General features: G+C 40.2%; 2 protein-coding genes across 3 annotated transcripts; one reads left to right on the forward strand and one right to left on the reverse strand.

Annotated features, from left to right (window-relative positions):
- The first annotated feature begins 13 nt into the window (after positions 1–13).
- ptpn21 (protein tyrosine phosphatase non-receptor type 21) lies at positions 14–17,676 on the forward strand. 2 transcript variants are annotated; one of them, XM_040136644.1, is made up of 20 exons: positions 14–363; positions 1,166–1,464; positions 3,079–3,248; positions 3,735–3,832; positions 5,125–5,192; positions 5,305–5,375; positions 6,201–6,288; positions 6,474–6,562; positions 7,048–7,135; positions 7,492–7,571; positions 7,711–7,818; positions 8,501–8,561; positions 8,763–8,844; positions 9,023–10,551; positions 11,644–11,784; positions 12,547–12,762; positions 14,236–14,364; positions 14,455–14,689; positions 14,976–15,136; positions 15,264–17,676. In XM_040136644.1, exons 2-20 carry the CDS (start codon positions 1,285–1,287, stop codon positions 15,390–15,392), a joined length of 3,723 nt encoding a protein of 1,240 aa, XP_039992578.1. In that variant the 5' UTR covers positions 14–363; positions 1,166–1,284; the 3' UTR covers positions 15,393–17,676. The 2 variants fall into 2 exon arrangements, with proteins under 2 accessions (XP_039992578.1, XP_039992579.1); XM_040136645.1 differs by lacking the exon at positions 7,711–7,818 and having other exon boundaries at positions 16–363; positions 15,264–17,675.
- A 176-nt stretch (positions 17,677–17,852) lies between these two features.
- fam98b (family with sequence similarity 98 member B) lies at positions 17,853–23,489 on the reverse strand. The gene is made up of 8 exons (XM_040136646.1): positions 23,242–23,489; positions 22,168–22,316; positions 21,933–22,061; positions 21,656–21,831; positions 20,943–21,023; positions 20,732–20,848; positions 18,912–19,079; positions 17,853–18,820 (listed from the first exon to the last, which is right to left on the reverse strand). Exons 1-8 carry the CDS (start codon positions 23,277–23,279, stop codon positions 18,542–18,544), a joined length of 1,137 nt encoding a protein of 378 aa, XP_039992580.1. The 5' UTR covers positions 23,280–23,489; the 3' UTR covers positions 17,853–18,541.
- Positions 23,490–25,732: the final 2,243 nt, after the last annotated feature.

Here is a 25,732-nt window from a genome sequence, read left to right on the forward strand (position 1 = left end):
AATACGGTTAAACACATTGTTGGTAAAATTATGTAGTAGAGTTTAATTATATCCCAGGGTATTTCGGGAATTAATTAACTGCTGAAGCACAAATGCTTAAACTATAGGGCCGCGGATGTAGACGGAATACACTTGTTGCTCTTCCAATCCCAGGAAGCGAAACACGCTTGGAACTTGAGTGAAGTATCGGACCCAAGAGGCATGGGGTGCAGCGTTAGTTTTGATCCAGAAACTAACTGCAGACAAATTAGCTGTATCTAATTCCGATAAATATCTCCATAGTAGCAATCTGTTGACCTTGATGGCGGAATCCTAAAGGACTGAATCCTAGTTCGACTACTAATTTGCATCTGGTGGCTAACGGTAACGTTAACGTTTTTGGCCAAAATATTTACCGGCGACGTCAGCTTCCCAAGGGTGTCGTCTATTTGCTGGAACATAAGTTAGCACGCTAGCGTTAAGTTGTGATCAGTGGTTAGTGTTCCCAAGATATTAAAACTGACAATGAAAAGTAGCTAGTTAGTTAAGAAAGTGTCATATATTTGGTATAAACTTACATGAACGTCGTGTTTAAGTAAGACAAGTTATAAGTTCATTAGATCATTTGTAATATGGTGGATACATGGATGAGGTGGAAAGGAGCAGGGATTTAGCTTGTAGCTTGCTGCGTATTGAATCAGGTCGCTCTTGCATCTGACTATTCACCGGAAGATGAAGCTTGGAAAAAATGGCTAGCAAACATTAATAGTCACCGTTAATTTTTCAGGCCAGGTAGCCTGCTAGAAATTGCTTTAAGTCCATGGATTTGTTTTAAATGGTGTTATTTTAAAGAACTGACTGTTAGTTAAATTGTTACGTCAATAAAATGCCTTTGGTAGCAAATCCAAGATAGCCAAGTTGGGTGACTTAATACAAAATGCAACATTTAAGAGGATTACTTCACGATAAGTCTTGTGTTTGTCTAGTCTGGCGTCTGTTTCAGGGTGACAGACCAGGTGTGAATACTATATGCTATATGCGCCAGGGATGAGTATGACCACTTACTTAAATTGTGATTGACCCTCTTTTGCATCCCCTTTTCCAAAACTTTTATTTCATGCTAGCATTTGCTGTGTATCGTAGTATTTTGGAGATGTTTTGAGACGTTTCTTGTCTTGCTTTTCAGACCTGTTTGTTGATAATGAATCTCATGACTTGTAAAATTCACAAACGTTTTGAGAGGACGAAGAGGAGGATAATCTCTCGGGACTAAGTGAAGACCTCCCTCCTGAAGAAGTGTGAAACATGCCCTTGCCATTTGGCTTAAAACTCAAAAGGACTAGAAGGTATACTGTTTCAAGCAAGAGCTGTCTTGTCACTCGGATTCAGCAGCTCAATGGAGAGTTTGTTGAGTTTACACTTTCAGTGGAGAGCACTGGGCAGGAATGTTTGGAGGCAGTTGCCCAGAGACTGGAGTTAAGAGAGGTATGTATGTCTCCTCTGCAAATACAAGTGCTGATTGTTCTCTCTTATAGACTTTTTCTGACTCACCATCTCAGCAAAAAAGTTATTTTGTTTTGTTAAGGTTGTCTCCTTTAAACACATTCTTACTTGGAAATGGTAGGCAGAACAAAAGAAACTAAGATTGTACTACGTTTGTCATTGTTTACTCATATAATGTAATCTCTAATAATCTTTGTCCTGCTGATAACATGGTTTAGGAATTTTTTTTAGATTACATATGCTGCATTTTAATGTAATTATATGCCTGTAAGAAACTCATGACACAGATTAGCAAAAATATCATGCATGTTTTTGAAATTTTCATTCAGACGGAAGTACCAGCTCTCATAGAGCATGGGCATGATGGTCAAAAAAGGTAGTTCGGAGTCAGGACGTCTGCATCTGGGCACTACGGTCACACAGTCACACCACCTTTTTGTTATGAACTGAACTGTACGATTTAGTGCTGTCAGACCCAGTTGTACATTAAATCAATGGTAGACACTGGTGAATATACCGACAGTGTGGCATAGGAACGTGTACTGTATGACTTTGTTATGTCAGCGTAATATAGCAAGACTTCATTTGTCATCTACTCTGGCTACTAGTGCTAGTGGAAGGCCTCCACGCTCACTTACAGTTTTTGTAGTATGCAGTAAGTAATGCCATATTGTTTGTCTTTGATGTCAGCAGGTTTGTTTGTGCAGTTGTGGTTCTCTCGGATGTCAGTTTTTGATAGAAAGATTAAGCAGGTTCTGTAATTGATTTAGGAGTGAGATTTATTAAGACTAATACTGATATTTTTTTTCAGTGATCAAACAATCAAATTCACTGTGGCACTTGCTAATTGCATGGTTAATAGGTCCTGTGTTTTGAGATCTATGTCAATTCAGCTTCAGCCTGATGTTTGTAAACTGTAATGAGGACCACAATTTCGTTTACATTGGACTGCAGGCAATTTCCATTCAAAGAAATTAGATGCCCTAACATACGTTGTATTTTGTGTTTATTTTCTCTGCTCTGGGTCATTATAATTTCACATTATTTTTACAATATTATTTGAGTTGTGTTTACACATTGTTCAGTCATAGCTGACCAATGCTACCTGTTGCAAGTTATGTTGGCAAGTAATTATCTAGTTTTGGTTTGAGAGTGGCTTTGATTCACAATAGGTCTCTCTTCGCTAAATTGTAAACAGCAAGCCCACATGGGGTTACATCTCTTACCAGTGTTCACTGTGATGTTCAGACAGTCACATAACTGAACAGGGAGTGCCAGCACCCTGTAAATCTAGAGGAGTTTGCAATGGTTGAATTTTCAGGTCTACATATGTTTTGAATATTATATGGATGACTGGGACAAGACCTGCAGTTTAATGCACTTAAAATAAGCGACTAAATAGGACGCAGTCTCACAATGTTGTTCTAAAGTTTAATATGTAATATACTGTAAGTTTTGGTAAGTATGCATTACTTCAAGTTTACTACAAATAGCTAAGCCTAAATTGGTCTGCCAGATTTACAAGTTGCCCTAGAATTTCCTTGATCACAGTGTGGTTGAGGTGTAATGTGTCTGCTTGCTTTATTTGCTTCTTAGATAACATACTTCAGTCTGTGGTACTTCAACAAGCAGAACCAGCAGAGATGGATTGACTTGGAGAAGCCACTGAAAAAGCAGCTGGACAAGTATGGGCTGGAACCCACCGTTTACTTTGGAGTCGTCTTTTACATACCCAGTGTCACCCAACTGCAACAGGAGATCACAAGGTGATGTTCAATTAGTGGCATGAGAAGTCTTGTCAAGGCCACTAACAGCATTAGCTTAGTAAAAATTAATCTTCAAGAATATCAGTCAGAAAGTTATACATTTTAGCTATGAACTGAATGCCAAGCAAAGGTTACTGCAAGCACAACAGGCGTTTTTTGTTTTTCTAAATAAACTCTGGTCAGGCTAAGGTGTTCTACAAGGCAATAAGATGATGAAGCAACTTAGATGCACAGTTGCACTCAAAGAATTAGATGCCAGTGTATAATGATAGTTTTTTTTTACCTCTCCCCGTCCATCTCTAGTGCCAAGCAGAGAGGCACCAAGTATAATGGTTTAAATATGTCATAAGCTATTTTTGATACTGCTGTATTAGAGAAGTTTTGCTCTGTTACAGCTGTTTCTGCATACCTGAATGAAGCTGTCATGTTTGCTTGTTGGCTGCTTGTCTATTTCCTACTTTTAAGTAACCCCTTCTTTCCCCACAGATATCAGTATTACCTACAGCTGAAAAAGGATGTTCTGGAAGGCAGGATCTCATGCTCGCTAGAGCAAGCTGTACGTTTAGCTAGCCTGGCAGTGCAAGGTAATATGAATGTCCAACACTAGCCTTATAACAGAAACTTCACTTGGACAAGAGTGGCATTTCTTGGTTTAAATCATTCTGCAGTGACTACTAGCAGCTTTAAGTCCCAAGCAAAGTAATTACTAGTGCAAATACAGAACAACTGTCCATAAATCATGATATAAGGCAACATGTGCTGAAACTGTAAACTTCCCCAAAAACTGTCCTGAAGCACTTTAATTATTTTCAGTGATTTCTGGACAGGAGGCTTGTGCGAGTTCATTAAGGATTTTGCTAAACTCTGCAAGTTTGTTGCGGGTGGGGTGTTAGTAAACTGCAATAAGCCTGTTGATTCCGAGGCACTTACCTTTTAATCTTCATCAGAGCAAGAGAAAAACGTTTCTCCTCAATGCACAGCTAGGAAAATGGGAGTTTAGGTTGACATTTCACAAAATATTATTCTCAACCACATTATTTTATTACACCACTATGTCTTGTTTTAAGTGTCTGCTTCTCGCAGTAGTAGAAACCTTTGTTCAACCACCACAACATTGTCATGATTCTCATAATATATAGCACTTAACAAACACGATCAAACCTAAACCATCCTATTAAATTAGTCAGGGTTGGGTGTGTGATTGTGAATACCCCTTACATGAGCTTCAGCTCTGACACATCCTCCCACTTTTGCTCAGCCAGAAGAATCTCAAACACTGCTGGCAAAGTTATATCAGGCACTGCAACCTACTGGCCTGGATGTTAGAATAGCAGAGCTGCTGAGATCACTTACTGTTGCAGTCATGTTTGAATGACTGATCAGCCTGCAATATGTGCCTCAAAGAAAATCCCCATGAAACTTCTTGCAAGTGCCCTTAAGATTTAGTCATTGCGTAATTTGTCTTGCAAACTTGGAATTTGTGCTGTAAATAAAGGACTTTGGAGTGAAGGGCAGTTGTAGCTTTTGAGCATTGCTGATGCCTGGGATACTCAAGATAGTTGTGAATGTTACCAGCAGGCAGCCTGAAGCTGTAACACTTTTGGACCTCCGCGTTGTCAGACACTGAAGCAATTCCCTTCAATAACAAACGGGCCCCTCCTCTCCTAAAATTAGTCCATTTAGTCATCATACACTCCAGCCTTCCAAATGGCATTACACTATTCTGCATACAACATTCTGCAATTCTTGAATGTCTATTTTGCCTTGTACTACATGCAGAAATTGGCATGTAAAACGATTTATTCAGGGGGCAGTGTCATGTAAAGTATGTTTTACTGTATTTACTCATTTAATATATCTTTCTTTATGCTCACAGCTGACTTTGGAGACTTCAATCGATATGATTCCCAGGAGTTCCTCCAGAAGTTTGTGCTGTTCCCTATTGTAAGAATTTTCTTTTGCATGCTCAACACCTGAACTGAAAAATATTTCAGATGTCCTGTGTTCATTTGTGTTTCATACCAACATTGTATCAATCCTGACTCTGTCTTTGCAGGACTGGATACAGGATGAGCGAGTGCTGGAAGAGGCCACTCAGAAAGTGGCTCTGCTTTATCAGTCCTTTAGGTGAGCAGGTTTTCAAAATATCAGTTTGCCTGTCATGTGTGTGGATCAACAGACAGACACTTTCACGCATTGCACAGGCAAGTGTAGTTCTTTTGCATCTGTCAAGGCAGATAATCTTTCATCATCTGGATTCACTTAGACTCACTCTGGATGTATAGTATACAGTGGCAATGAAAAGGTTTTGGCGCCCCTGGTCAAATTTTCTGTTACTATGAATAGTTAAGTGAGTAGAAGATGAACTGATCTCCAAAAGGCATGAAGTTAAAGATGAAACATTCTTTTTAACATTTTAAGCAAGGTTAGTGTATTATTTTTATTAACTGCTACAAAAAGCGCTTACAAGCTATACTTGCCAAAGTGGGTGTTACTAAGTGCAAAAACCTTTGTTTCAGGCCCTTTTCCTTTTTGAAACTGTAATGGAAATAAAAAAATAATCTTGCTTAAAATATTAAAGAAATGTCATCTTTAATTTTGTACCTTTTTTGGAAATCAATCATTTACTCACAAAGCTATTCATGGTAACAGAAATGTTGATCAGGCAACTTTTTCATGCCACTGTATAACCCATCTCCTGTGATTTATATACATACAGGTTGAAAAGCACAAATAATATTGGTCTTGTATATTTAATCTCATTTTATACACTTTTTTTTGGTAGCACTTTAACAACTTAAATTCAGCAATTTCTTTTGTAAATCACTACACTTCTGCCATATGTTTTTGCATTGCTTTGCTTTTCTGTGTCCATATCTTTATTTTATGAAGGTTCATTGGGTGATGACTGTTTTTTCTTTGTATTTTTCTTGCCATTTTTGACCTTTTCAGGGGTTTGTCAGCCCCAGAGGCAGAGATGTTGTACATGCAGGAGGTGGAGAAAATGGAGGGCTATGGCCAGGAAAGCTATCAAGCCAAGGTAGGTCTACAAGATCCATCCTGCAATCCCCCAACAGCCCAGATGTCAAAGAAGCGTGAAGCTGCATATTATTGCGACTACTGCAAAGATTGATCAAAGAACTATTTGGTTAAAAAGCGGCCCGGATTCTTTCACCTGAAGGACATTGATCTGAATGTCTTTATCCTTTCCTCTTATCTTAACAGGACAGTACAGGCACAGATGTTACTCTTGGATCCTGCCTTGACGGCATCTTTGTCAAGCACAAAAATGGAAGGCCACTTCTTTTATTTAGGTAAACCTAGAAACCTGTTTGACTTTTGCACTGCCTAACAGTCCTGAATTATGATCCACTTCTCAGTATGAAGCATTTAATAAAAGCTTTGTCTGCTAACTTGTGACTCTGAGCAGTAATTGCATTGAATCAGACAATTCTGTCAGTATAAACTAAGTTTTGTGGTACTGCTCTTGGGTGGGGTGAATGCTCTCTAGACCTGAATTTGGCCTGAGGAAATGAGTCAGGTAGGCTGTGATAGCTGATAAGGATTGTGGGGGCATTATTTGTCAGTCCAATGAGTAAGTGAACATTCTTGACTTAGGCTGAACTGTATCTATCTACATACCATTATGAGTGCTACATGTATATGAATTTTTAATATGCATTGTTAAAGCAGTGCCACAGTCTCTTTAAAAATGCTGTGAGGTTTTGCGACTGCCGTGACATCATGTATTTTCTTCCCCCTCTTTCCCTTTACCACTGTGCTTTAATTGGCTGTGTAGGTGGAATGAAATTAACAACATGAGTCACAACAGGTCCTTCTTTGCCCTGGAGCTAGCCAACAGAGAGGAGAGTGTTCAGTTCCAGACCGTAAGTCTCTGCGGCCTTTACACCTTCTTTCTCCTCCCATCCTCAGGGACATTGCGATCTCTTATTGGATTTAGCAAAATTGGAAATGGCATTCGTGGTAGAGCTTACCATCTGCTAGTCTTAATGCGTGTGTGTGCGCGTGTGCTTGTGCGTGCGTGCGTGCGTGTGTGTGTGTGTGGCTGTAACTTGGGTTGTTCGGGTCATAAAGTCACATACCATTAGCTGACATTCAATGTTGAAGTATTAAAGGGCATACACAGGAAAGCTTTTATTTGTAGGTAACCAAGCAAACACTGCATCTGTACTAATTCTCTCGCCATCTTCTTTTTATTTTTTTTTTCTCCTTTTTCGTGTAGGAAGACATGGAAACCTCCAAATACGTGTGCCGGATGTGTTTGGCCAGACTCAAGTTTTATAAGATTAACAAGAGTAGCCTGTAAGTTGTTTGATTGTTTGTTTGTTTGTGTTTAAAACATCTAGCCTATTTCCTGTCTCTATGTTCCTTGTCATCTCATGCATGTGTCTCCTCTTTGGTGTAGCCTCACTTCTGTCCTCCTCTCCTCCTCTCTCTTCAGAGAGGAGTGTGACCCCCTACCTTCTGAGGGCTCCCAGAAGTCCCTTCTCACTCTATCCTTTCCTCGCTTTCCAATGCTCTCTCGTCCCTCTCTGCCTTCTAATAAGGGGTGAGCAACACAGTCACCCACTGCCTACAGTATGACTATCGAGCAGGTGCCAACACCCATCCCCCTGTGATTTCGCTAGCTAACAATAACCACAGTGTACGGGTTCTGTGTATCTGAAATGAACCTTGGGCTTTGAGGCACGTAGTGACTTTTTATCCAAGTAGACGGAATTTATATATTTTATTTATAACCTAAAGCCTTTTTAAATCCACAGGGACCCATATTTTTTCAGACTTTTAGGTACTTTTCAGAAACACAGTCTGTAATTCAGTCTCTGTCATAGTCCTGTAATTCATTGGGTATCTCCCTTTTAAAAGGGCAGGTTATCAAACTTCAGTACTTTTTGAGTACCGGCTGAAATGTCTGAATCTATGACTGTAGAATTTAATGTGTCAAGACAATATCTAACACAGAAAAATTTAACATGTTTTGTTAAATGCAAATCAGTCGAAATTAAAACTAAACGCACAACTCTTCTCCAGTAAACCATGCTCGCTGGTGCACTGGAGCACAAAGACTTGTGCACTGGTTTCCACCTTGTGTGTGTGTTATCAGAGTTAAATGGCAAAAAGTCTTTGTAGAAATATATCTTCCTCAAAGTGAGAGACTGGAAAAGGTATTATCAGTCATAGTATTATTGGGTTTTATCATATTTTTTGAACCACTTTTGTTTTCCCACCAGCCAAACCCAGCCCACAGTTGTAAACCCAGTCAGACGGAGATCCTCGACTAGAATATCTCTGGTAATGTTCATTCATGCTCAAAACAAACTTTTCATATTTTGTATGCTTGTAGAAATTTCTGGCTTGCACTGCAGCACATAATGCATGTTAAAATCATTATGTAGCGGCAGTGTGTAACCACACAGTTTATTTATATGTAATTCTTGAACAGTATTTGGATTATATGAGCAGTAACTGAATCCCTTTCTTGTTGTTTTACAGCCAAAGCCTCAGGCCTACATGATGCCCCCTCCGCAAATGCACTACAATGGCCATTTCACAGAGCCTTACACATCGTCACAGGGTAACCACTGTATAGAAAGAAACTTCTAGCGAGTGCATGGGAAGATTATAAGTCATTACATGACACTACTCGTTTTTTTTGCAGTGTGATGCCTGCTCTGTCTTCAGCTAAATGTAAATATATAAATGTTATGTAATTATAATTATATACCCATCTTGGGATGTCTTCACTCTCACAGACAACCTGTACATGAACAGTCAGAACGGTTATTACTACCACTCTCAGACCAGCCTGGACTGCTCTCCTCTGGAATACAGCAGTGGAGGGCGTTTACGCAATGGCAGCGTCTACAGTGCCCACAGCACCAGCTCTCTGACCAATCCTCAACACTACCTTCAGCCTTCACCCATGTCCTCCAACCCCTCTATCACTAGCGATATCACCAGGCCAGACTATGTCCCTTCACATCGCCACAGCGCTCTCATCCCACCCTCCTACCGCGCCACTCCGGATTATGAGACAGTGATGCGTCAGAAGAACCGAGGAGCGGGAGGAGGGATGGTTTTGTCTCAAGAGCACCGGCAGAGCCACTCGATGAGGAACCTAAACATCGGAAACTCATACGCCTACAGCAGACCAGACCCTCTAGTTTACAGCCAGCCAGAGATCAGGGGGGAGCATGGCGGAGCAGCCCAACACCACCACTATCCTTTCCATCTGGGCTCCAGCTTTCACAGCCCCTCTCCATACCCCTATCCTACAGAGAGGAGGCCCGTAGTGGGGGCAGTTAGTGTCCCTGAGCTAACAAATGTCCAGTTACAACAAGCCCAGGAGTATCCGGCCCCCAACATCATGAGAACACAAGTGTACCGACCACCTCCGCCTTACCCATACGCCCATCCTCGGCCTGCAAACAGCACACCTGACCTGTCGCGTCACCTGTATGTCAGCAGTAGCAACCCAGACTTGATCATCACGAGGCGTGTGCACCACTCAGTCCAGACTTTCCAAGAGGACAGTTTGCCTGTTGCTCACTCTTTACAGGAGGTGTCAGAGCCTCTTTTCAGTGGACTCCCACACAGGCACCCATACCATGCTCAGAAGCGCAACTCCATTGAAATTGCTGGATTGGCTCATAGTCTCGAGGGAATGAGGGTGAAAGAGCGCACCGTGTCTTCTTCAGCAGCCGAAACTGCTACACCCCCTCCAGTCTTGCGTGGCGGTCGCTCTCAGGGCTCACAGCTCAACGTGTTCTTGGAACGTACAAAGACAGAAGATAGGGGCGACATTAGGGAGGACGTGCAGTATGGACACAAAAAGTCCCTTTCAGATGCCACCATGCTGGTTCACAGTAGTGGCGAAGAAGAGGAGTTTGAGGACGATAGTGGACGTCACACTCCACTTTCTCAAGATGCAATTGCAGCCATTGTTCCTGAGCAGGTGCCCAAACAGCATCACAGCCTGACATCTCTCTCTTCTCTGCCGCCTCAGCAACAGACTCCCATAGAGCCTCCTCCTGCATACCCCATAGGCTCCTCCCTTGACCCCTCTATAACCGGCTCCTTGACGTACAAGGTTCACCCCCTGATCCAGGAGGGTGAGCCTCTGTACATGTTGTCAGACTTACGACAGCCCAGGATTATGCCCTCGGTCTCAGAGGGAGACCTGAGTGGTCAGGCTAAGCAGAAGACTAAAACAGACTTCAAGAAGAGGCCTGTGTCTGATGTGCCTCCTGGGAAGAAAACCGTGGAAGGTTTACCCCCTCCGGTGAGTCTTGTTCCTGATCTCTTCCTATTGATAGAGCTCCTGTTAATGTTCTTTACCTCAACCTACATCAGCTAATATATCCATGTAGTTGTTTACGTTATTAGCCTAATGCAGTAATGATTTAATTTGTTTAAAACTGACGCACGGAAAAGGAAATAGATGAACATTTCTATTTCTTCATATCACCTCTTCTGTGTCTTAGCTCTAGGGCAGCAACTAATGATTATTTTCATTATCGATTAATCTGCCGAGTATTTTCTTTAATAATCTTTTAGTCAATGAAATGTCAAAAAGGAGTAAAAATGCCCAACACAGTTTCCCAGGATCCAAGGTGATGTCCTCAGATATCATGTTTTGTACAACACCGGTCCAAAACCTAAAATATTTCATTTATTTTCACTTTATATTTCATAAAGAAAACCAGCAAATTTCTGGCATTTTTGTTGAAAAATGATGATTAAGCAACTATCAAAATAGTTGCGGATTAATTTTCTTTTTTATCAACTAATCAATTAATCGTTACAGCTCTACTAAGCACTTAACATTTTTAGAGATATTGTCATATTTGGCTTCTCCGAATATTACGTTTGTTTTTAAATGCGCATGAAAGCAATTGATAATTTAGCAGCTAATTAGTTTGTGTTCACCATGTCAGTTAATTATTACTGTAATTTACTGCTGACATATCACAACATTCAATCACACTCCAGCTTTATTTTGGTCTGTAAAGGCACTGTTATACCTCAGAGAACCCAGTGTCAAAAAGCAAACTGCTTGTTTCATTTTCTAAAACAGTGCGTTGTAAGTACTTGTTTTTTCTCAGTAACATGATGTCAGTGCCTCAGATCAGGACAACATGAGTATGCATGTAGAAACCATTTGAGATAGTTTCAGTGGCCAGGGTTGACTGCTGCAAGCAGGCTAGCTTTGACACATACCGAAAGAATGTAATTGGACTACCTTGGAAAACTGGAAAGGTGACATTCTGCTGGAAAATACCCAGCAAAGCTGCACCGTCCCTCCCCTCGTCTACCTACTCCCTCTCTGTGGGGTTCAGACACATTCATCCTCTCTACTTTGTTGTCATACCAGGGCATGAAGAAAGGAGCCAGGTCAGAGGTAAAAAAGATGGGCCCTCTGAAGGTGGCCAAGCTGAATGGGCTGTCGGTGTCCAGGCAGCCAATGCACGACGAGGGCAAGGATGAGCCTGAACGAGCCTCTAATGACGAGAGGGTAGGGCAGAGTTTTTGATAAGACTTTTCGATTTTGTCAGGGATTTGCTCCTCAAAAGACATATGTTTGCAAAGCAATAACAAATGTAATGTTTAGTTTAGGCGCTGGTTTGTATTGTTGTTTACTTGTTTAGTAACTTCGTCATGGCCGAAAAAAGCTCTTCAGCAGGAGCTGCTTTTTTTTTTTTTGGCATTAGTAAGCTCCTGGTATGTTATGAAAAATATGTGAAGTAGAAAGTGTTAGTTGGTGTTCTTGTTCCCACTGTGAACATACGACTGAACTGGTAAACCTTGTTAATCTTGATGCTTGTTGCTTTGACAGTGTGGCTGTAAATTCCAGACACTTTAATGAATTATATCTATAGCTAATCGAGTCGTGAATGTTTAAGATCAAATGTATGCATATAGTAAATTCCCAGATGTCTCATACACACAATAATCGTCAACCAAAGACATAGGTTATTACTAACTCATAGTTCAGTTCTTCTACACATGGCAGTGGTTTGCATGGTTCTTTACTTATTGTATGAACTGTCTCCTGTTGAGTCACGTGTACACAAAAATAATTGCTGTGTCACTGCTGATTCAAGTTTGACCAAAGATTAAGGAATGATACAGGACATCTTAACACATTATTTATGTATTTATAACATTAAACTGATTGGCCTAAGGAAGTCAAAATGAGGTTAAGTTCTTCCTGATATCAGGACTGCATTATGCACGGCAGTGATGTATTTACCGTTTCATTTTTTGTGTATGTCAGTGTAAATTGCTGGAGCAGCACATGGACAGAGGCGAGCTGTTAAAGGAGTATGAGAAAATCCCAAAGCGTCCGGGAGGGGAATACACCATCGCCCAGCTGCCGGAGAGCGGAGACAAAAACCGCTTCCAAGATGTCCTGCCTTATGACAACAACCGAGTGGAGCTGGTTCCCACTAAAGAGAACAACACAGGATACATCAACGCATCACATATTAGAGTAAGTTGTGCAGAGATGTATCGTCACACACACCTTTCTCTCAAATTTATTGATTCTTTCAATTTCAGTACTCACTGTTTGGTTAATGCAACAGGCTGGTAGGCTGTTAATTTTGCAGGCTGAAAAATCTACATATCACTGCCACTTTACACGATTTGAGTGGGGAAATGCTACAATTAAATGACCACACTACAGACTGGAGAGTCACCTTCTCCTACAAAGCAAGGGCCTAAATTACATGTACATATACTGACTATACTAATGGAAATCCCTACAATACTCCTGTTGTATTTCCATATGGACATACAGTATACAGTACTCAGTATCTGTGGCACTCTATAGGGTTCCCTTAATGATAAACTAGTTGTTTTGGCACGTATTTTTGTTTTTAATCAGTATATAAAACACATTTCCTATAGACGTAGTGACTTCACAGTGCCTTCATATTTTACAGTATTTTCATCTCCCAGAAGAAAAAGTATTGTAGTTTTCTTTTTTTTTTTTCTCTTAACAGGCTCTTGAGTCTTAGTTTAGTTTCTTCTTGACCATTGATTGAAATATTTCTGAGTTAATATAATAATAATAATAGTTAATATAAAGTTTGACATGCATCATAATACTGCCAGAACATATCTGGAGATTTTAAGAGAGATTTTAAGTGGAATTTACTGGAAATAAGAATGGCCTACTTCAAATTCAGTATTTTAAAAGGGGTACTTGAGGGATTTAGTTGGCGGGCTTGTGAAAGACCGATTAAAGCAGTAGTGGTCTAAATAAATTAGTTAGAAATAGAGTTAAGTTCCAAAAATTTTAGAAGCTCCCCTATTGTTCACGTTAGAGTCACCCTGCCTGGTAAATTCCCAAGTCTGTGTTAAAAACCCTCAGTTTGTAAGGCTGGTTTACTGTTACAAAAATGTGTCCAAACCCAAAGTGAGCTAACTTGATGAAATCCCTATGACAACAATGGGATTATTTTCTCAGACTTGACAAAGCCTCTCAGAAGACATCGTACAACTTTTTTTACTGGCTGAGTAGCTGTACTTTAGATGAGTAAACTAAAAATGGTGGACTTCCCCTTTTAAGCTTTTATCCCCTCATTAGGAGTGATTACAATCATAAATGTGACTTAAACTGCACTGACACTAAAAAAGGATTTTAACCATCTACACAGTACATCCATCCCATTGTCCAACCATGATAAACCACAGTAGGTTTATACAGTGGTATAAACCAACCTCTGTGGATTACCGCTACACGTACCGGGGTGTTTGAATTGTGGGAAGGCAATGACTGTTGTTTAGTCACATTTCACTCCCTCATTGTCATGTTTCTGACACAAAAGAATAACTCATCTCTGCTCACAATGATTTCCATTTTCTGGTACTCTGGCTTTTTTTTTTCTTTTTTTTAAACTAATTAGTGATGAGATCCTATGACTGATAACTTTAAAGTAATTGTCTCCTGTCTCATTAGATCACAGTAGGCGGACAGGAGTGGAGCTACATTGCAACGCAGGGTCCCATGTCGAACACATGTCAGGACTTCTGGCAGATGGTGTGGGAGCAGGGTGTCTCCATCATTGCCATGGTCACTGCTGAAGAGGTGAGCGTTAGATGTCATATTTACAGCGCCACGTAGCTTATTTCTCATCTCTGCCTAGACTGACCTTTCTACGTCCTTGTCTTCTTCCAGGAGAGCGGCCGAGAAAAGAGCTTCCGGTACTGGCCACGACTTGGCTCGCGACACAACACGGTGACGTACGGGCGCTTCAAAATCACCACCCGGTTCCGCACCGAGTCCGGCTGCTACGCCACCACAGGGCTTAAGATCAAACACCTCCTGACGGGCCAAGAGAGGACTGTCTGGCACCTGCAGTACACAGACTGGCCTGATCACGGCTGTCCTGAGGACTTCAAAGGCTTCCTCAGTGAGTGGGATCAGTATCAGTTCTAGGGTCCTCATGCTCATTTGATCACATCCTTGCTGTGTCTCACAATATGGCTGTGTTACATCTAGCAACATTAATTCCATATGTGCCATGAAACTGGATCAGTGTTGTATGAAGTTAAGCTAAGCGAGTCAGTGAAGGTGACCTTGGATAATATTCAGTGCTACAACCCTCAAGAAAATGAGAATTTCCTAGGATTCATGTTAAAAATGCAGTATTTGTTTACCTAATGAAGTCTCAAGTGAGCGTGCTCATGTTTTTCCAGCCTACCTCGAAGAGATCCAGTCTGTGAGGAGACACACAAACAGCATCAGTGACCCAAAGAACACCAACCTACCTGTACTGGTCCACTGCAGTGCCGGGGTGGGACGGACTGGCGTGGTCATCCTATCTGAGATCATGATAGCCTGTCTAGAGCACAATGAGGTAAGCTTCTCAAAAATTCCACATACATTTGGTTCATATTTTCTTCTTGGTTGCTTTGCCATCTGTGTGTTTTTTTTTTTTTTTAAATGAAACACTGCCGTCTTTCACATACTCTGTCTGTTTTCAGCCACTGGAGGTCCCGGAGGTCCTATGGAAGCTGCGTACTCAGAGGATGATGATGGTTCAGACTTTGTCTCAGTACAACTTCATCTACAAGGTCCTCATCCAATACCTCCGCAACTCCAGGTTGATCTGAGCACAGGCGTCTGTCCAGCCTGTCACCATACACTGTCATCACGGACGATTTCAGGGTTGAAGGTTGCACCAGGATTATGCCAAACTGCAAAGTGATGAAGTAGCTGATTGAGTGTTTAAATGTAGCAGTCGGTATGTGGTGGACCCTGTTTAGGCCAAGTATTAAATCAGGCAAGGCTGAAGGAATGATGCGTGGATATACAAAAAAGACGCAATGCTACATGAAGGAGCATAAAGACTTATAACCTGCCTCTAAATAGTATTATAGTATTTTTTACATACATTATTGCTTAATAATAAGCCCAGCACTTTTACAGTACTTTGCTGTACATATTGAACCATTGTTAAACTGCATTAAAAAAAAGTCTTTATTATAGATGTGTATTGAAAACAGTTGATTTATTTTCAATTGACTAAGGACTCTTTTCGAATGAGTATGTTTAGATTGCTTTTGCTGTTGGTTCTGGTGAATGAAGGACTTTTCTATAGTGATGAAGTGAACAAAAGCTCAGAAGTAGTTTCATTTGAAGGTCTGATTATGGAGCCAAAAGTTCAAGGATGCAGTTAAATTGAGGTGTCTGCATGTAAAATAGTCAAGAGTGTGCTTTTCCTGTGCTTCTGAGAAGTCCCTACTGCCCACCAAACATCTGTTGACCTACAACAAACCACATGCTGATGGATTGGTCTTTGTAAAACACGGGTTTGATGGGAAGTAGAAATGCAATGCACAGGTTTGAGAAATCTGTAGTTGACGATGGAGGAGAAAGTCACAGCAGGTTTTTTGTGGTTGAGAGCAAAACTGGAATTTTATCCTAATTTTTCATTACTTTTTTACCATGAGAACTGTTACAAATTTCAACTCTGAGTGCTGTATTTCAACGATAAACTTTAAAATCGATTTTTTTTTTTTTAGACAGTGCATAAATATCTGCATTGTAAAGGAGAAAATGCTGTGTTTTTTTTGCATAATATGAAGGAAATTTTTCTCAATCGGTGTCAGTTATTTCTTGTTTTACATTTATTGCAGTAATATGCTAGTAATGACATTTAAGAAACATCCCTGCAAGAAACAAGGATTGCAAGTAATATTCATGAATTCAGCTTAGATCCTTAAGATCACGACAGATGAGCCTTACATTTTAATGTAAGCGCACCAAACACACACTGTTAGAAGACGGGGTCAAGAATCAGGAGGCTGTGTACCCAACGGCTGGATGCAGTGTGCTGCGTTTTACGTCACCCCTGCTGGCTGTGATGACTTCGGTGTGAAGCAAAAAGTCTGAGGGACAGACAATCTCCAATTTCAGTGTTCTGGCTGCCCCGCTTGTTTTCACTCCAGTGAGAAATGTCCCTCCTCTGTTACAAACAGCCTCCTGACTATTAATGAATGCTTACGCAATCACAATCAACCGGAGCCGTACACAGTACGTGTCTATTCCTGCCGCAGCTATAAGTTGTTTTAAGAGATCAGAACAAAGTGATTGTATACTCAAAAAATGCTTAGAAGCACTGCAGAGTTTACGTGAAGTGAAACCTTTGTATTTACTTCAATTTGATAGAAATTGCAAATTTGCAATTCAAGGCAAAAAATTAATTTAAAATGTGGCCAAAGCGAAAAGATTTTTTTTTTACCCTGATATTTTTGTTGACAGGTTTTTGGTGTCCAAGAGGCATACGCAGTGGTTTTGCTTAAAACAGGTTATCTGCTATTGAGATATATTTTAACTGGATCTTCTTAGCACCCACCGTTTTTTGAACATGCTTGAGACTTTGTGTTTTTGGTTTTAAGATACTGATTGAGTCTTAGTTTGGAGACAGAAAAGAGTGATTTTTGTGGCCAAGGTGTAACTCTTTTGTCCATGTACAGGTATGTTGTTCATAATGTACACAATGTAAAATTCTGCTTTAATGAATACTGGTTATTGTACAAACTATGTATAAACTGTATCTATTGAAAAAAATGGTATGTCATTGGAAAAATAAGTATAGAAAATCTTTTCAGCCAAGAATAAATATTTGGAAATAAGTTTCATCCACTGCATCGCTAAATTTACATCGGTCCATTATACCACCTTGTGATAGGAATTAGCCAATGTCTCTCCATGTCATTTATTGCCCTATTTCCATAGCTGGTAATTGCAATGACATAAGAGAGAGTTTACATTATTGCTCTTTATTAAATTCAGAAGTTAAAAAGGATCACAGTCGTCATATATACAGCTGGTACAAAATGTTTTAGGAAATTAGGCGAGAACTGATGTTTTATAATCTGAAATGTGAAGTAAAATTTAAAAGATTTAAAAACAGTGAGTCTCTTATCCTTGACAGAGAGGCGGAGGACACATAGGATCACAGTGTGGAACTACAGTAGGATTCAAAAGTTGAACCTCCCTGTGCTTCAGTCCAATCTTGTTCTCTAATAGACAGCAGCGGTTTCAGTCATCAGACTGCACACAGACAATTTTTTTTTTTTTTTGGCCAGGGAAAGATCTGTAGTCTACAGTTGCCTTTATGTTCCGCAGACATTCCTTCAACATCCTTCATTTGGTCCCTACTTCCCTCTAACAAATGTTTGAAAACCAAAAGGTTTATGGTAAAGAACTCGTATGTTATGTTAAGAAAGCGTCTGTAGGGTCTTTGTCCCTCTCTTCAGTGTTCAAGAGTCAGATCACATCGGTAATGTCCATATAATACCTGCAGCGGGTTGAAAATGCACGCTGTGTCCGAATTCCACATTACATAGTAATTGTACACATTATATACTAATCTTTACAGTGTCCTGTTTTTCTGGAAGTCAGTACAAAGGGAATAAATAGTCTTATGTAAACTGTAGTATATGGCCCAATGCACATGTTAAATAATTTGTTTCTTTCAGTCTCCTATTAAACAAAAAAGTACTTGTAATGATGTAATGGCTGGTATTTTCACACAGAAGAAAAAGTGATGGGAATATTAAAGCAAAATGAAACGCTATTAAAAGTAAAAAATAGGAGCATTCAAAATCATCCAAATAAGGAAGATTTGTCACTGAAAGCTGCCATCAGTTTTTTTTTAAGTGAGTTCTTTTTCCATACAAAACACAGAAAACAGAATTCAGTTCATTGGGAATCGATCACTTTATAAAACACGAGACAAAATCGGTAGAAATTATTACTGGTACCGTCCTCTCTTCCCCCCGTGTCCTCCATATCCTCCATATCCACCATGTCCTCCTTGGCTCCATCCGCCTCCTCTCCAACCACCTCCACCACCCCCTCCCCCTCCGTGTCCCCAGCCTCCTCCCTTTCCTCCACCTCCTCTTCCACCGCGGCCTCCCCAACCACCGCCACCTCCACCGTCCTGTCTTTTCTGCCACGGTGGCATCTCAGGAGGCGGGGCTTCTATCTCCGAGGGACGTCCTCCTCGGTCCGGCACTCTCCCCATCCGGATCTGTGGATGAGAAAGACGCGAAACGTTTGTTTCAGAAGAAAACATCAGATTGAGGGTTTTTTACTGGGAAAGAGGAAAAGTTCTCCTGTACCTTGTTGACAGCACAAGCAGTTTTCTCTCTGCTGGAGCCGCTGCTGGTCTTCACCACATTGCAGATGTCTTCTCTGGCTGCCAGCAGCTTGGCCATGTCCACTGTGGACTGTGGCCTCAGAGAGTGTCTCTTAGGCTGGTAGGCCCTCGCCATGCTGTCCACCTTTACCTAAAAAAAAAAAAAAACACACACATATACAGTCCAGGCCGTAAGTATGTGGACAGTTAACACATTTTTTTGTTCTTTGGGCTCCATGCCTTAGCACATTCAGTTTGATATAAAGTAGCAGATGCTGCATTAAAGTGCCAAGTCTCAGCTTTAATTTGAGTAGGTTTACATCAGTATAAAAAGAACTGCATGGGAGATATAGCCCTTTTAACATTTAGTGCCCAACCTGCAAGGGTTCAAAAGTAATTGGACACTTGGCCTCTAAATGTTTCCTTGGCAGCTGTGCATTGTTTCAAAAGTAGTTCAGGCACATAAAAAAGCTCAGATGTGGCTCAGAGTAGACTGAGAGTTGAGCATTGCCATTTAGATTGAGGTGGAGTTGTGTGTCAATTTGAGGAGTGAGGAGGTGACCGCGTAAGGGAAGAAGATAATGAGGTTTGACAAAATCAACAGTTGGGTACAAGAAAACTAGTAAATAGCAAACGAGCTGGTAGACTGAGGAGCACAAGTCTTGTGGATGAACAGAAACTCAAATGCAAGGTGAAGAAAAACCCCTTTATGACTGCCCAGCAAGGCAAGAACGCTCTCCAGGACGTAGGCGGACACGTTTCCTTGTTAACGATCAAGAGAAGGCTTCATGACCACAAGACGAAAACCCCTGGCAAACCTCAAAACAGAGAGCCTAGGCTGAAGTGAACAAAGAAACCGCTGGAGCTCTGGAACTAAGTTCTATGGACCGATGAAACAAAAATCAACCTCTATCCAAAATGATGGAAAGAGGAAAGTCTGGAGAATAAAAAGGAACAGCTCATGACCCAAAGCCACCACCTCAGCTGTCAAACATGGCGGTGGTTCTTCTATGGTTCGGGCAGGTATGGCTGCCAATGGACCTGGGCCACTGACATTTTTTGATGATTTCGCTGCCAATAGAGGCAACAGCACGAATGCAGAGGCATACAGGACTGTTCTGTGAGCTCATACTCAGCCCAATGCATCAAAACTCACCGGATGACATTTCACCATTCAGCAGGACAATGGTCCTAAACATGCCGCCAATGCAAGCAGCGCTTCTCAGGGCGAAGAAGTGGAATTTCCCTCAACTGGCCGAGAAAAATCACCTGATCTCAGTCCGACCGAGCTGCATTCCACTTGGTGAAGATCAGACTAAAGGCGGAGAGACCCCAAAACAAGCAAGAGCTGCAGGAGGCTGCAAGGAAGCTCTGAGAAAGCATCACCAGGGAAGATAAAAAGCGTCTCCAGATGTCTGTGGGTCAAAGACTTCAGGCAGTCATTGGATACAAAGGATATAAGGTCTTTGTTTGACTTTCGTGCGCATCTGTCCAATTATTTATTAACTCCCTAACTTTCGGCACTGTGTGTTAAAGGGGTTATATCTCCAAAACAGTTCCTTCAATACTGACGTGAACCTACTCAAATTAAAGCTGAGACTTGGCACTTTAAAAATTGAAATTAAAAGTGCTGAAGCTCAGAGCCCGAAGAAGAAAAAATGTCCAAATACTTGCAGTCTGAACTGTAAGATACAATCGGTGTCTATTGAAAAAAAAGGTTCTCTTCAAGGAAAAAGAAAAATTCTTCAGTTTAGTGAGAGGTAGTGGTCACTGGTTTGATGTGTGACTATCTTATGCACATGCCTTGGCTCTGTCTGACCACCCGAATGACTGAACTGTGACGTCCAGCCGTTTGATCAGCATCCTGCGCCGACACTCGTACTCCGAGGACAGGACTGTGTTGATGCTGTGCAGCTTCTCCTGCAGAGACAAAGAAAGTGACTTAAAATAAAACTATCTATACAGATATAAGAGTTAATATAATGTGGCTTATTTCAGACATTGGTCTACTTACCCACTGTTCACTGCTGAGAGAATTCTTCAGCACCGGGCTTCCAATGGAGGCACTGGGGAGATCTTTGAGTGCTTTATCAACCTATAAACGACACACATAGTTTAATGTATTAATATTATACAAAGCTCGAGAAAAATAAACATGCTTGTTATTAACATAGGCAAGAAAAAAAGTAAATAATGACGATGCCAATAGCAAATACATGCAATACTGTGCATGAGGTTTATTGTATTATGTTCTGTAATTAAAATGCAAATGATATCAAAGTAGCAATCTGATTTTTATTACTTTTAAACTTTTCATTATAAACACTAAAATCAGGGCTAATATCACAAAAAAAAAAAAATCAAGACTGCCTTACCTAAACTGTGTAATGGCACAATGCAATTTATGATTATAAGACAGGTGCATTGGCTATTTTAATTTTAATTAAAAGGAAAGTGGTGTAAAAGTTCTTGCCCCAAAAACAAATCCGTTTCATTCGAATGACAGAGGTCTTTAAAATACTTTTGCCATAGTATAATGTTCGAAGCAGTGTGTTCACTGCATGCACACAACACACACTTACTGGTCTTAAGTTGTAAACAGACTATAAGTGAAGATGCACGTTTTTATCCTCTATGGTCACGTCACAGGCTAAATCAAAGGATGTGACTGCTGACTTTTGCCGGTGCTGATACAAATGTACTTTATATAACATCGCCTGGTCGCACCTTGTTTTGAATTTGGGAGAAGATTCCTGCTGCGTCTGGTCCTTTGGGCTCTGGCAGCTCCAGTGTTTCAGAGATTGCTAGAAGCTCCTGATACACCGGATTCTCGTCTTCCCGTTTATCAGATATTTGTCTACTCCTCACAATCTGAGCTGCCTGAAGCTCAGAGCTGAGAAACACTTCAAAAAAGACACAGAATCAAAATCTTTAATTATTTACCATCCACACAGAAAGCCCATAGCGCAACAACTGCAAGGAAGGAGCCGGACTGATAACATACAGACAAACTTGAGATGATCTTTTGTGTTTCGCACTCCGCCCTTGAGAATCCCTGAAATGACTTCTTCATAAGGACAGTGCAACTCCTTCAACAACCCACTCATCTCAACTTGGAGGCTATCCATGTCGTCTGGAGGGAGAAGGGAGGGGGGAGGACAGAGACAGACAGGTTTAATGTGGGAGAAATCAGACACAACTGACAGGAGCATCCACAGGTGTGGACGCACGTGGCTCACCTGGACTGGATGTAATGCTCTCCTCCAGGTCACACAGCGGCTTTAACCTGGATACCAGCCACCTGCACAGGTCCACATAGTCCTGCGAAGCCAGGCCTCCCTCTGCAGCCCTGAGCAGCGCCTCCTCCTCCAGCAGAGGGCCATCATAGCTGAGGAGTCATAACATCATCAAATACAGCCAGATGGTGGACAGCAGCATTGTTTAAGGCTGGGCTATTTCTGAGTTTCTGAAGAAATTCTGGTGGGATGGCTGGCTTCTGAAAAAGCTGACACTAAACTGAGTTGCTGGCTGCCAAACAAAAAAAGCGGGAGCTGAATTTCATTGTTGGAAAAGAAACTAATCTGCGTTGTTGGCATAAAGTTGTATGAAGGAGTAGATGAGGTTGTCTGACGTGACAAAGGGCTGAAGGATGCAAAACAGGCCATGAAATGACTTTATCTGGAAATATACTTAATAAATAATTATCTGCTGGCCAGTATTAATTTTAATAGCATAATCATATACCCTTACAATTACCATAATTAATTTTGGTATACGCTGTGAAAATCTTTTGAAATTGAGTCTAAATTACAGAGAAATAGCAACTTGTGTGTGTGTGAGTGTGAGAGAGAGAGAGAGAGAGAGAGAGAGAGAGAGAGAGAGACAGTGAGAGAGAGTGTTTGTATGTAGCAGCAATGCGACAGAAATGTCAGTCAAGTGTGTGTGTGTGTGTGTGTTTGTGTGTAAAACTGCCGAAAAAACGTTGAATACTATGAGATACAAAAGCGAAAGATGACGGGGAAAGTAATTCCCCACCATCTGCCCCGAAAGAGCAGCAGGTTTTGACGTTTGCATGGAGACTCTACGACGATCGGTGCGGTACTCTTTAGGTGGTAAAAAAAAAGTGAGCTGAAGATAATAAACAAAATGGCCGCCTACAAGAATATATGGTGGGACTGCTTGCACAGCAATCCCACCAACTAGCTTCTGCAGTCGCTCTCTATTGACTGAAAAACATATCGTCGGTTGTGGAAGCTAACGTTAAGTGCAAAGCTATACAGCTAACGTAACATGCTAACAGTGAATCAGCTTACCCCAGCTGCTCCAACGCGTCCAAAATGTCACACTCCATTGCTGAGTCCGTGGGGCTTTTACGTGTGGTAATGTACTTAAAACATCACGATGCTGCGTTTAAAACAACGTCAACACAAACACTCTTTGCACCCATTCATTTCTACAGCGATATCGTGCCTCCATGCTGTTCCGGCGGCGTATGTGGACCGAGTGAAACGTGCGACGTTCGAGACTGTGGTTCCGCAACTTCGTTTCCGCGCCAGTGTTAGCTAACTAGCTAACTAACTAACTGAATGAATGAATGAATGAATGAATGAATGAATGAATGAATGAATAAAGGTACAAGTAAAAGTAAAAATTTCCCACGAATATTTGGAGTAAAAACGCAAAAATACTTCATAAAAATGATTTTAGTCATTACTGTTAAATGAATGCTTAATTGATAGGAAAATCCATCAAATTAAAAGTACAAAGTGTGTAGTACAACTCTAGATATTACTCGTAAAAACCTCTCTACAGGTTAACAAAACGAGGCAGTTTTTCAAAGTACCTGAATAGTTGGGTTTTTTTTGTTTGTTTGTTTTTTAACGTAATTTGTGAGAAAGAAAAAATATATTGTTGTCCCGTGAAAATTGTTGAGGTAAAACTGATATTAAGTTAGTGAAAATAGATATAGGTAACGTAGTCCATCAAAATGATCTTGAAGTACTTGAGTGAATGTTTTTAAATTTCGTTACTTTGAAGTAACTATGTACATACTGTATGTACATAGTATAAGTACTGTACTCACATATAGTTCCGAGGTACTTGTACTTAGTTAGTTCTGTTTTATGCTACTTTATACTTCTTCTCTACTACATTGCAGGGGGAAAGTTACTATTTACTTTGCCGATTCATATTTTAAAAATCTATAATCAACATGTAAAACTTAGTTCATTGTTATAATGTACATTATGCTACCTAAATGTATTTTAGAGACATTTAAAATGACCTTCACATTGACCATCTACAACAATAAAATGCTGCTTACACACTAATTTGTCGATAATAATAATAATCCACCTACAGTATCTAATATATAATAATATTATGTCCAACAAGGCCATAACAAGTGCCATTTTTCCTGGATAATTAGCACTTTATGCCAGTTTTGCTAATAATACTTATATGCTTTTAAATTTAAGTAAAATTTATTTTTAATGGAGTATTTTTACATAGTGGAATTAAAATTTTTTGACTAAGTAAAAGAGCTGAATATTTCTTCCACCACCACTGGTTAATTCCATTCCATCCTCATTAAGAATTATCTGTAATTCACACACAAAATAATTATTTGGGTCAAAAGTATGAGCATATTGATTTTTCTGCCAAAATCAGCCTCTGCTTAAATATAATCACCAGTATGATACAGTATCTTGTCAACCTCATTGGAGCAGGGCTACAACTAAGGATCTTTTTCAGTTAATCAATTAATGTCTCAGATGTCTTGTTTTGTCCGACTAACAGACCAAAACACAAAAATATTTGAATCAGGGAATGTTTGATATTTTTGATTTATAATTGATTTAAAGAAATCAATTAATTATCAGAATTGCTTATTTTACATTGATCAAGAGATCGTTTCAGGTCTACTTGTAGTATTTCTGCTTAAATTGAGCCATCTGGATTTTACACACACATTGGTACCGGTACGTCGTTATGCATTTGTTTTGTATTCAGTCTCTTTCTGTCTCTCACAGACAAAACAAATGCATGACACCTGAGAGCTGCCAAGCACATAGCACATCGTGTCTTATCTTTCATGATGACCACAGCATTTGTTTGAGAGGGAATTTCCAGTCTTCACTATAGATGGAGATGTAAATGCGTATAGAGAAACACAATGAAGCCTACACAGCAAAAGATTAAAACTCACCATTTTATTATGATAATGTTATTTGATATGTCAAATTACAAGTGTATGATGTAACATAAAAACAGTTACAAACATATGTATGCATATTTACATTATATATTTATGAAAAGTAACGAGCTACATCTGTATGAAGAAAATACAACTATGACATGAGTTATTGGGACTATAAATTTTACATCATATACTTGGTATTCTCGAACCATGATAAGAAATACCTAGGCGTGTAGAAACCAATAGAACCAGAACGAGAGATGTTAAATTGTAAGATGGAAACTAGGATGGACGTGAGGCACTTTTTTGAGGTTGTCAGGATGTGAAAGCCAATGGCACTAAGAAAGAAAAAAAAAAAAAAAAACAAAACAAAGATGCACAGGAAAGAAATACGCACAAAGAGAGTGAAAAAAAAGAAAGAAAAAAAACAGGCAGTGTTTACAGAATAGTTAAGAGTAGTACCATTTATACTGCAAGTTTCAAAACACAAATGTCTTCCACTATTTAGAACTAATCACATAAATGTTACATCAAGCGCTGTAAGATGAAAAAAAGCTTACATATAGTATCATCAGTGCACCAAAGCATCGGAGAATTGAAACATA

This window comes from Xiphias gladius, chromosome 10 (genome assembly GCF_016859285.1).
Source record: "Xiphias gladius isolate SHS-SW01 ecotype Sanya breed wild chromosome 10, ASM1685928v1, whole genome shotgun sequence".
NCBI lineage: Eukaryota > Metazoa > Chordata > Actinopteri > Istiophoriformes > Xiphiidae > Xiphias > Xiphias gladius.

Bases quoted from the DNA above. Each gene is read 5' to 3' on its own strand.
- ptpn21 (XM_040136644.1), top strand. From the start codon at position 1,285: ATGCCCTTGCCATTTGGCTTAAAACTCAAAAGGACTAGAAGGTATACT. The intron at 5,376-6,200 runs GTGAGCAGGTTT...TGACCTTTTCAG, and splicing joins CTGCTTTATCAGTCCTTTAG to GGGTTTGTCAGCCCCAGAGG. The intron at 8,562-8,762 runs GTAATGTTCATT...GTTGTTTTACAG, and splicing joins CCTCGACTAGAATATCTCTG to CCAAAGCCTCAGGCCTACAT.
- fam98b (XM_040136646.1), bottom strand. From the start codon at position 23,279: ATGGAGTGTGACATTTTGGACGCGTTGGAGCAGCTGGG. The intron at 22,062-22,167 runs GTGAGCCACGTG...TTCTCCCTCCAG, and splicing joins GAGCATTACATCCAGTCCAG to ACGACATGGATAGCCTCCAA. The intron at 21,832-21,932 runs GTATGTTATCAG...TCTTTTTTGAAG, and splicing joins AGATCATCTCAAGTTTGTCT to TGTTTCTCAGCTCTGAGCTT.